An 11,516-nucleotide genomic window follows, 5' to 3' on the forward strand; every position below is an offset into this window, starting at 1 on the left:
ACTGTCAAACTGTACTGGTCAAGTGTTAACCGCGCATAAAGCTCTTATCCTTTATTACTGAGCAGAATTGAGTTTAATCTCGTAAAATTCAGGACATAGACGTAGAATTATAATCTGAAATTATCCTTTATTACCTGTAGCCCAATCAGATAGTTCGTTAGTAAGAACACTAGCGATCATTGGTTGACCGTCGTTAAACTCTATACCGGCTTTGAGCCAGTGCTTTTCGTCTGAATATATCATAACACCTGCTTGGTCATACAGCTCTTCAAAATTTGCTTCTACACACACCTGAAATAATCTTACTAATATTATAAATGCGAAAGTTTAGATGAATGGATGGATGTATGTTAGAGTTTGTATTCTAAATAGCTGAACGGATCTGTAACAAATTTGGCATAGATGTAGATCATGCTCAGGAAGAACACGTAGACTACTTTTATTCCTTTAATTACACGCGGACGGACTCCCGGGCAAAAGCTAGTATCCAAATAAAACTTTATGGTTTTTTTTGGTTGCGGTTTTTTTCTTCTGTTTACAGATTACCGGTAATGTGAAGGTAGTATTAAAGCAAGTTAACCACAGCACTATTCACTTTGTGGACTTCATCTGCAAACCAGTGAGTGCAAATAAAACTGATGTGTAGGTTTTTTAATGTGTTTTTGTCTTGTAAATCACTATCATCTTGTTACCTGCATTGTAAAATTTTCCTTAATATCGATCCCAAATAAATGGCCTGAATTGTGATTAAAATTGTAATAAGTTTCTTGCCAAAAATCACTTTCATAATTGGTTGAGACTTCTAATGTATTATTTGTTACTTTCCATTTTCTTGGCTCGTTTAGCCACGAAAAATCTTTAAAAGTGAATTTTGTAAAAGACATAATGGTTTAACATAAAGTAAATATAAATAATAATGTTAAAATAACTTATCACCACTTACAGATAGCGGCAAAGTTACAAACTACTTTATTATTACCATTGCAAAAAACTTTGTTTCATTTTTTTCTTTTCCTTAGATGCCCTTTAAATTATCCATTACCACAATTAAAACATTAATCAAGTTAATAATAATATTAAATAGTCAACGACTAATCTGAAATATTCGCTGTAAACTCTGCAAATAATTGAAGGCAAAATAAAACTTGGGTCGTTGCAGCAGCGCAGTAAATTAGTAAAGTGAACGTTTATTATCTAAAACCTAATAAGAAACTTGTAAAATAAATAATTTTATTATTCGTAATTCTCAAAGTAAGTTTATCGGTTTTAATTTTTCTTATAAACGTAAAACCGATTTACGGTTTTTGGGCATGTCACATCATTGTCACATCCCAAGCCGTTTCGACGATTTAAAACAAAATGTCTTCATTTCCGGCGACGGCAACACGACGCGGGCGCGATGCACGGCGTCAGTTTATGAAAAAAACAAAATTTATTTTTGTTTTTAGATAGTACTAAATAGTGTTAAATCAATTGATTCTATTCTTTAATATTTTCTCCCGAAATGGGCAAGCCTGGTAAGTCATACTTTAATTCTAATTACTTGAGTCAATGATTGCCGCGTGGTTTTAATTTCGCCGTGTTTGTTATATTTCTTACTAAACCATATTATAAACTGATTCTAAATGTGTTTTAACTAATTTAAAGTAATTAAAGTGCTTGTCTTACGAATATCGCACAAAAATTTTATGAAATCATAACCTCTTCAATGTTCGTTTTTAGGTTATGTTTTAGGTTTGCAACATGATTCAAACAAACGTTTGTTACAATTTTGCTTAGAAGTAATATGTTTTTTAATTAAATTTATGTATATTTGATAAGATTTTCTTAGGTTAATTCATTCCTAGGTTATGTTTGGCACACGTGTGTCAGGCACGTGTTTGTGACATTAACAAATTTTTGAAACAAATTATTTTTGTTAGTTGTTACTATAAATAGGGATTAAATTGATTTAAAACCCATTCATTTATGGTACTAATTAATACTTCAATCATAACTAGAACATAGTAGCTAAAGTCACAGATAACCTAATAATTTCAAAGCAAAAAAACGTAGACATTACAAACACGTTGGTATATCCCTGCACGTGGTAATTTACATATTGAATTCTGTTAAATATTGCTTTTACTTGTTGATTTATAGCAAAGTAATCATGTGTGAAGTCAAGCTAAGTTTATGTAGGGACCGAGTCTTAGTGGGGATCTACTTTAAGCTGATATTATTTGCAGATTTCAACAGTCCTCGTGGCGGAGGTCGCGGAGGCGGCGGCTTCAGAGGTGGTAGAGGCGGCGGCGGAGGTCGCGGGGGCTTCGGCGGACGTGGAGGTGGAGGAGGCGGCAAGTTTGAAAAGCGCGGCGGAGGTGGAGGCAGGGGCTTTGGTGGCCGCGGAGGAGGAGGTAATATAGGATTTTATAGCTAATTGTCCCGTTAAGTAAAAAGGTGTTATTAAATGCAAAGCAATTATACAGCAATTAACAGTATTGACTGACTAGAAATTTAAAAAACTGCCACTAAGCTAATATAATTAGTTGTGCTCAACTGGCATAGTGAGACCATACAGTCTATGCCTGGCTAGTGCCAATGACCAACTGTACTGGTTAAAGGTAAACTGGGCTAAATCCATACAGGCTATGATTTTAACTTATTTGTTACTTTTAAGATGCCTAAAAAGATCACTTTTGTACACAATATTGTGGTATTTAATTAATATAGTTATTGTATAAAATGATGATTGTGGTCCCTCTAATCTAGACCTATCCATGAAGACTAGATCCACATACCCACTTCTGATTACCACAATATAGAACTTTACCTTAGTATTGTTATTATAAGTTACTAAGCATAGATAAATGTAGGTCGTGGACGGGGAGGTGCAGGCAGGGGTAGAGGAGGAGGTGGATTCAAAGGAGGGAAGCAAGTTATTATTGAACCACACAGGTATGTAAAAATTAATTTTACAACTGACACTATTATTTGTATTTTTGTATGTATTGATATAACTCAAAGGCTGGGCCGATTTAAAACAAATCTATCACCATTAAAAAGCTATCTTATCAGTGAGTAACGTAGTCGATATCTTTTAATTTCACGTGGACGAAATCGCGAGCAAAACCTAGTGTAATATATATTTACGTTTCCATTAAATTAGATTAGCTTATGAAAAAAAACATAGACAAATTGAGTACCTCCTTTTGGGAAATGAGTCAATAAAGTTATTTAAACAAAATGATGTAATCAAATAAACTTTCGTTCTTCTGAAAGCGAACGCTTGAAGCTACACATGTTGTTCTGATAACATAAAAACTTAATTATATTGTACATAAAATTTATATTTCACTAACATAAATATACATTTACAGACATCCAGGCGTGTTTATAGCGAGAGGGAAAGAAGATGCGTTAGTAACACAGAATTTAGTCCCAGGCTCAGAAGTTTACGGAGAAAAGAGAATATCTGTAGAGGTTTGTAAGATTTTTAACTAATTTCAATAGAAAAGTTTATCTTACTAATATTATAAATGCGAAAGTTTAGATGGATGGATGTTTGTTAGAGCTTGCAGCCCAAATAGCTGAATGGATCTTGCTGAAATTTGGTATACATGTAGAAAATAGTTGGGAAGTACACATGGACAGCACTTTTGTTTTTTTTTAATTCCAAGCGGATGGAGTCCCGGGCGAAAGCTCGTATTAATATAAAGAGGAAATATTTGTATTTTTGTATGTATTGAAATAAACTACTGGGGGACTTTAATAATTCTTTTACCATCAGAAAGGATATTTATCTGTGGAATAAAAAAATTATACTGTGGTTTAGTCTCATTCAGACATAAGTTTCATCAAGATTCATTCAGCAGTGGTCTACAAACATCCATCTAAACTTTCGCATTTATATTAGTAAGATTTGGGTATTCTAAATGATGATTGTGGTCCCTCTAATCTAGACCTATCCATGAAGACTAGATCCACATACCCACTTCTGATACAAACCTTAACCTATCCATAACCTATATAATTAAATACCTCGTCTACAGAATGCATTTATTTTCAGAATGAAGGTGAGAAAATTGAATACAGAGTATGGAATCCATTCAGATCTAAGTTAGCTGCGGCTATAATGGGTGGAGTGGATGCTATACATATGCCTCCAGGCTCCAGGGTCTTGTACCTCGGAGCGGCCAGCGGGACCACAGTCAGTCATGTTTCGGATGTAGTCGGACCGGTAAGTTAACTATTTATGTGTTTTTAAAGGTTTTATAGGTTTTTTAACAATATTTTAGTGTCACCGACTCACTAACAAAGGTTTTTGAGATAAATTAGTTGTTTATTGTAGAAACTTGCATTCCAGAAATAATAGTATGTTCATTTTTCATGCATATTGATTTGGCGTTTTTAACTATTTTTTTTTTCAACTAGTTAATCTACTACTACGACGACTTATTCATAGATTTGGTAGTCTCTGGTGACGAAAAATACGATCAGTCATTTTAATGGATTATTTTAAATTTAACGAATTGCATGAAAAAGATTTAAACTGATTGGGATCAATGGTGTTTTAACTTAGTTTGTTGAAACTACACCCTTTTTTATATCAAGTGGTATTTTTATTTAATCTTGTTAAATCAAATAGAGTAGCATTAGAAACACTTTTAACCAACTTCCATAAAGGAATAGGTTCCAAATTTGTCTGTATGTTTTTTTTTAAAGTAAAAATGATATCACACTTTATAATTAAATTTTAGCATAATTTATAAGTTAAAAAATCAAACAGAAAAAATGGGATAAAAAAGAGAATTATCAAAATCTGTGCACTAGCATGGAGTTATGCCATAACACACATAAAAAACATATAGACAAATTGAGTACTTCTTTTGGAAAGTCGCTTAAAAAAATGTTTTATTATCAGGAAGGACTGGTGTATGCAGTGGAGTTCTCTCACCGCTCGGGGCGGGACCTCATCAATGTGGCCAAGAAGAGAACTAACATCATTCCCATCATTGAAGATGCGAGACATCCCCTCAAATACAGGTTAGATTCTTATTCATTCATTTAATTCAAACTACACAGTTTGATATAGATATAGATAGAGAATTTTGTAAATATATATTAACAGGTTACTCACAGTTAAATACTCCTTTTTTTATATTTTTATTATTTACTTTTATATTTATGACAATTCTATAAAATTATGCAATCACGATAACTATTTTTTTTTCCGTCAAGAAGGCAATCTTTGCAGATAAGGGTTAGGGATTTATTAACCTGACATAATAAATCTTTCCTGTAATTTATTGAGCTCTCTCTCATTCTATCTCTATCTCTCTCTCTCTCTCTCTCTTTCTATATCTATATCTCTCTATCTCTCTCTGTCTCTGTCTACCATCAACACTATGTCTGGATATTAACATCATTACTAACACTATTATCTTTCTGACATCAACACTACTCATCTCTGTCTACCCCTGTACAGTATATTAACTAAACCCGTGTACAGGATGCTGGTGGGGATGGTAGACACGATATTCGCTGACGTGGCGCAGCCGGACCAGGCTCGCATCGTCAGCCTCAACGCACAGCACTTCCTCAAGAACGGGGGACATTTTGTTATATCTATTAAGGTAACAATACTATTGTCTCTTTATTTGTATAAAATTGTAATTGATTTTTAAAAGGTTACTTTGATTGTGGTCAAAATCTCAATATTATTGTTGTAATTGGAGGAATATAGTTTTGTAAATACATTTGTAAATTTTAACAACAATCTAGTTATAATGTGAATAACTAGCTTTCGCCCCGACTCCGTCTGCGTAGAATTAAAAACAAAAGTGAGTAGCCTGTGTTCTTCCAGACTATTCTCTTCATCTATAATAAATTTCATATCTGTTCAGCAGATTAGGCTACAAACTCTAACAAGTATTTATCTAAACTTTCGCTTATAATATTAGTAAGTTAATCAAATTAAATTTTTATAACTGGCTTCTTATTTAATTAGAAGATAAATATTTTATATGAAATTCATTTCCCGTGATGAAAAAACATAAATCAATCTAAATCTTTCATGTTGAAAGAATTGAACTCTCTCACTGAGGTTATTATCTACTTACTAAAACCACTAAAACTAGTGATAAGCACTAATTCCTAGTATATTTTCAGGCATCCTGTATAGACTCGACCGCACAACCGGAGGCTGTGTTCGCAGCAGAAGTTAAAAAACTCCAAGCAGATAAATTGAAACCTCAAGAACAGTTGACTTTAGAACCTTATGAAAGAGATCATGCGGTTGTTGTAGGAGTTTTCAGACCACCGGCGAAAAAATCATAGAAATAACTGAAAATTTAACATAATTGTTAAAAATATATACTATTTTTTCAATAAACGACTAATTTCTCATAATTTTGGCTGTGCTAAAGGAATTTAGTACAAATTTTTGCGGCCAATTGCTAGAAACGATGTCTTTCAAATATGACTTCCGTGTTTGTTATTTTTGTAACCGATACCTCGGCCTAATAGTGCCTAAGATAAAATAAGTTAGTTATAAGTACAAATGTATGTTTGTGAAAGAAATATATGGTGCGATTGACAACTTGTTTTATTAAAACTTCCCAAAAGGTTCTCGATATAAACTAGCTGTTGCGACTTCGCCTGTGTAAATATAAATAGTTCCTATGTTCTCAGATTTACCTTTATAATGGTGAAAGAATTGAATTTGCCCAGTAATTTTTACTTAAATTAATTAGAAAAATAGGAATCTTTCTCATAATATAAGTATAGACCTATAAGGATCTTAAAACTAATAATGACAAGTTTTTTTCAGATTTATTAAAACCATAAAACATTTAGATTGAACAATAGTAAAATATCAATTATCTGCCCAAATTGAAATATGGGAGCTAAAGAACGATTTTACATTATTTTTGAGGTTCCTTTCCACAGAAATGCTGTAAAATCGAAAAAGAAAAACCATAACGTAACTAGGCTGGCAAATTGAAAAACAACAGTTTTTTTTAAACCTGCAGAAATACACAATAAGGAACTTGTTCCATACACAAAAAAATATGATGTCAAAAATACGCGAGTTTCTTTAGCTTGCATTTTGCAATTTGGGCTGATATTCGATGTTTTAGTGCCTGTCCCATTAAATTCTTGAAAATTATTGTTACAACATAATTAGTTTAAAATAAAGTTATCATTTATAGTTTTTTTAATAATTTCTTAAAGTTGCTATTACGACTTATTTTGAAAAAATCTAAAAATCATGATAACACGAGTTTTTTTTCCATAACGCATATGGGGTCAAAATTATTACAAATCACCCTTAGCGGGCATACGTCGAATTATTAATAACCCTGTATTTTTATTTTTCTGAAACTATTAAAATAACATTACCCTGTGTAGTGCCGCTCACTCATTATTATAGATTATTGAAATAACTTAAAAAACTACTGGTCCGGTTTTATAAATTCTTTCACCGTTAGAAAGGTAATTCATCTGTGAGTAACATAGGGTATATTTTTTCACGCGAAGTCACGAGCAACAGTAGGTTATATAAATAAAACTACACATAAAAATTCAACTTATATATTAGATAATGTCAATCAGACTCTATACTGTCCGAGTCCCCTCCGCCCGCCTCGCCCTCGCCGCCCTCCCCGCCCTCGCCCGCCTCCCAGGAGGGCAAACTGTCGTCGGACTGGTAATTTTCAGTTTCCATTTCCTCGCCAGACGAAGAATCTATAATAAAACAACATTTTAACTAAGTAAAGTCGCGGAAATACGCGGTAGTCTACTTTTAGAACAATTCCCTTGTTCTTTGCAAGAAAGACAAGAAATATTTAGACAAGGCAATAACATTTTTTCAGCGGTAATTTCTCCGACAGGTAATATATCAGTTGTCAAGTTTAGTTTTTATTCTGTGACGCTGTTTACTTTATTTTCTAACAGAAGCCGAAGCTTATTTTGTTAAATGTTTTATAACGTACTAGTGGCACTAAACTTACAAACATTTTTTTTATAACATAAGGTGGCAAACTAGCAAGCGGCCACTTGAATCCACCGAAATGGAAAGCGACCGCTGCCCATAGACGGAGGAGGAGACGCACATAAAGAGGTCATTTCCCTTTCCTATGGGTCTCCTCCACCTTCAAATCCACTTTTACTTCCCATCCTTTTCTCTAAGAAAAGGGTGGAAAGGGAAAGGGACTAAAATTAGGCCTCCGGTACAAAGTACCTTTCAAAGAAGTTACCGGTGAAAAATGTTGTTCAATATATCTATACTATTATAATAAAGCGTAAACACACACTTCTTTGTTGCCTAAGATGTCAGCAATTACAGCATACTTTTGAATAACTCTTTTTTTAATAAAAAGCCCTACACTAACATCACGCTTTAGGCTATATATTTTCATGCCATTAAACTTAGGGGGTAAATATTTGGGATAAAAACCCTAATGTGGGAATACCATAAGTTGCTGCCAACATCAAGAAAGTAAGATTGCAAGGTTTGTCATGTCATATCAGTTTGACATTTGCTATTGACATTTTGACAAATGTAAACAATAAAATATTTTTTTATATAATTTCATGCTGATGAAGCCGCATGGGAAAGCTAGTGTAGTAATATTTCTTAAATGTCTAGATTCTCTGATAGTACTTGGTTTCTTACCATCGTATTGCAGCACAGGTTCCTGGTCGATGTCCTCTTGGTCTGCGGAGCGCTGTGCTGTAGCCAGCTCTAGACGACCCTTCAAGTTTAGCAGCTGACAGAGATGGGAACGTCTGTGAATAATTATTTTATTTACTAGCTGTTGCTCGCGACTTCCCCCGCGTGAAATAAAAAGATAAAAAAAATATACCATAAATGTATTGCAATAATTAAATTTCATTTAAATTTATCCATGACTACCTGTTGCTCGCGACTTCGCTTGCGTGATTAAAATATATAGTCTATGTTACTCACAGATAAATTACCTTTCTAACGGTGAATTTTGAAAATCGGCCCAGTCGTTTTTGAGTTATTTCAATACATACGAAAATACAAATCTTTCCTCTTTATTATATCAGTTTTATAGTTTTATTTATTAATTTAAAACAATTAAAACTGGGGAAAATCTTTGTAAATCTTTACATTTGTTACTGTTTTTAATCATTTTTATGGAGTTTTAAAACGCAGCTAAGTTATTTCGGATGCCAATTTCCGTATGAACCTTTCATATGTTTTTTTAGCGTCTTTGGAACCAAATAAAACAAATCATGCATTTTTGAGATAAGAAAATGGTTGTCTTTAAAATAATTTGCCAGCCAAGTTTCATAACATTTTTTTTTGTTTATAATTTTTTTAGTTGAAAGGAATCTAAAAATGTTGTTGTGAAATGGTTCTTTTGATGTTTCTACAGTAGAACCTCGATAACTTAAAGGAAACACAAAGTTTAAGTTATAGAGGTTTTAAGTTATCAAGGGTCTATGTTATAGAAGTTTTGTGCTCTGATGGGAAGGGAATATATTATTTTTTGAAGTTGTAGAGGTTTTTAAGTTACCGAGGTTTGAGTTATCGAAGTTCTACTGTATATTGTCAAATAATCAGAATTATTTTTTCTGAAAAGTTGTTATTTTTGGTATAGGTGGTAAGTTGTAGTGTTGTACCTGTGTGTGAGCACGGCCAGCAGCTGCGCCAGCGGCGGCGGCGCAGCTGCCAGCAGCAGCGCGGAGTGCGCGCGCAGCGCTGCACTAGCCCACATACACGCTAGGGAACATCTGCAACAATAATTACTTATATTATACATACTACCTTTCGCCTGTGACTCCGTTCGCGTGGAATTAAAAAAATGTGTAGCCTATTTGTTCTTCCAGGCTATCCTCTACATCTATACCAAATTTCATCGAGATCTGTTTAACAGTTTACATTACTAACTCTAACAAACATCCATCCATCCAAACTTTTTCATTTACAATATTAGTATGAAGTATGATAATAAAATAGGAATATATCAAAATAAAAGTTCCAGATGACAGGAAGGTGATGTATTTGGTATATCGCAATCATATTTAAAAGTTTTTGTCTGACTGTCTGTCTATATGTCCGCTGGCCGCGTTTGTTCTGAGCAATCTCCGAAACGGCTGGGCCGATTTTAACGGGACTTTCATATTATATGCTACTTTTTTTCGCGCTGTTAAAATGGCGACTGGAGCGCTATCTCTGAAACGGGTGGACAGATTTGGACGGGACTTTGACTGGAAGATAGCTGGAAGAAAGATGCACGCGGGAGTGAAATAGATGACTTTTTTTTAAATCTGCGCTTACGAAGTTTGCAGGATATGCTCGTTTAACATATGTATGATGTTAGCGTGATAGAGGTGGCTTATTTAGTAAGATGATGGATTCAAAGCGTTAAAACGGAGTAGACAGTGTTAGAGACTGAGACAAAGTGGTATCGCTAAGAGAGTGAATAATGTTAGACTAAGTATTATCACAAAGAGGGTAGACAGTGACTGACTGGCTGGTCCTCCTGGCGGCCATGCCAGCGAGCTGGTCCAGCAGCAGCGGCAGACAGTCCGCTGGCAGGCGCGCGGTGGTGCGCAGCGCCGCGCCCGCCTCCTCGCGCTGCAGCACGCTCAGTATCATACTGAAATACAAATATTTTTTATATATATTATTGACTTACTGTTGCTTGCGACTTCGTCCGCACGGAAATAAAAATTAAAATAACCAGCCTATGTTACTCATTTATAACATACGAGCTGTTGCCCGCGACTTCGTCCGCATGGTATTAGAAAACATACGAACTATATAAATTACAAAAAGCTACGTATCCCGGGAACCGGACATTTCTCGGGGATGAAGCTTATCCCATGTGTACTCCAGACTTTGTTTTATATCTGTGCCAAATTTTAATAAGATATGTTGAACCGTTGCAGAATGATCGAGTAAACATTAAAAAACTGAATTAATGAATCCCACGGGAACCGTAACTATTCCCGGGATAAAAAGTACCCTAAGTGTTCTTCCAGACTATGCTCTAAACCTGTGCCAAATTTCATGGAGATCCGTTCAGCAGTTTAGGCTACAAACTCTAACAAACATCCATCCATCTAAGATCCATCAAGATTTGACTTATTTCAAAACATACAAAATTATATAGTACAAGGTGTTGCCTGCGACTTCGCGCGAAATTTATACTAAAAAGTATAGCCTATGTTACTCACTGATAACATAATTGTTTAATAAGGGAATAATTAGTTGAGTAGTTTTTGAGTTATTTTAATACTTACAAAAATACTTACCTATTATATAATTATCAAATACTAAAAAGTATAGCCTATGTTACTAAAACTGCTTTCTAGTAATGAAAGAACTTTTGAAATCCGTTTAAAAAAATAATGTAATGGGAACCATTATAAGCTCTTTGATGACTTTAGTACGGATTTGAAGTTAAATTTCAACACAATAAGCGGTGTGTTCCAAGTGAGATGCAGACGAGGTGACCCAAATGATTCCAGGAGAATGGGAACCCGTTGATACTTCT

General features: G+C 34.2%; 3 protein-coding genes across 3 annotated transcripts in view; 1 reads left to right on the plus strand and 2 right to left on the minus strand.

Annotated features, from left to right (window-relative positions):
• The window catches only part of LOC106108808 (regulation of enolase protein 1-like), a 1,791-nt gene extending 840 nt beyond the window's left edge, over window positions 1–951 (minus strand). The window contains exons 1-2 of the mRNA XM_013290082.1: window positions 693–951; window positions 135–291 (exon numbers count right to left, since the gene is read on the minus strand). Of these exons, the coding sequence (XP_013145536.1) occupies window positions 135–291; window positions 693–884 (349 nt within the window). The 5' untranslated portion in view covers window positions 885–951. The remainder of the gene's footprint in view (window positions 1–134; window positions 292–692) is intronic.
• A 405-nt stretch (window positions 952–1,356) lies between these two features.
• LOC106108966 (rRNA 2'-O-methyltransferase fibrillarin) lies at window positions 1,357–6,577 on the plus strand. Its single transcript, XM_013290338.1, has 8 exons — window positions 1,357–1,517; window positions 2,229–2,396; window positions 2,856–2,937; window positions 3,360–3,462; window positions 4,049–4,219; window positions 4,904–5,025; window positions 5,492–5,615; window positions 6,151–6,577. The coding sequence occupies exons 1-8, from the start codon at window positions 1,505–1,507 to the stop codon at window positions 6,316–6,318; spliced, it is 951 nt and encodes a 316-aa protein (XP_013145792.1). The 5' UTR covers window positions 1,357–1,504; the 3' UTR covers window positions 6,319–6,577.
• Window positions 6,578–7,576: 999 nt separating this feature from the next.
• Window positions 7,577–11,516, minus strand: part of LOC106108978 (WD repeat-containing protein 43) — a 10,544-nt gene continuing 6,604 nt past the window's right edge. The window contains exons 8-11 of the mRNA XM_013290351.1: window positions 10,488–10,616; window positions 9,637–9,747; window positions 8,660–8,772; window positions 7,577–7,728 (exon numbers count right to left, since the gene is read on the minus strand). Coding sequence (XP_013145805.1) covers window positions 7,589–7,728; window positions 8,660–8,772; window positions 9,637–9,747; window positions 10,488–10,616 — 493 coding nt within the window. The 3' untranslated portion in view covers window positions 7,577–7,588. The remainder of the gene's footprint in view (window positions 7,729–8,659; window positions 8,773–9,636; window positions 9,748–10,487; window positions 10,617–11,516) is intronic.

The sequence above is a fragment of the Papilio polytes genome, unplaced genomic scaffold (assembly GCF_000836215.1).
Source record: "Papilio polytes unplaced genomic scaffold, Ppol_1.0 DF821400.1, whole genome shotgun sequence".
NCBI classification, from domain to species: domain Eukaryota; kingdom Metazoa; phylum Arthropoda; class Insecta; order Lepidoptera; family Papilionidae; genus Papilio; species Papilio polytes.

What these genes read in the sequence shown, in the direction of transcription:
- LOC106108966 (XM_013290338.1), top strand. An exon ending in TGGTGGCCGCGGAGGAGGAG is followed by an intron (nt 2,397 to 2,855) that starts GTAATATAGGAT and finishes AGATAAATGTAG; the next exon opens with GTCGTGGACGGGGAGGTGCA. An exon ending in GTTATTATTGAACCACACAG is followed by an intron (nt 2,938 to 3,359) that starts GTATGTAAAAAT and finishes ATACATTTACAG; the next exon opens with ACATCCAGGCGTGTTTATAG.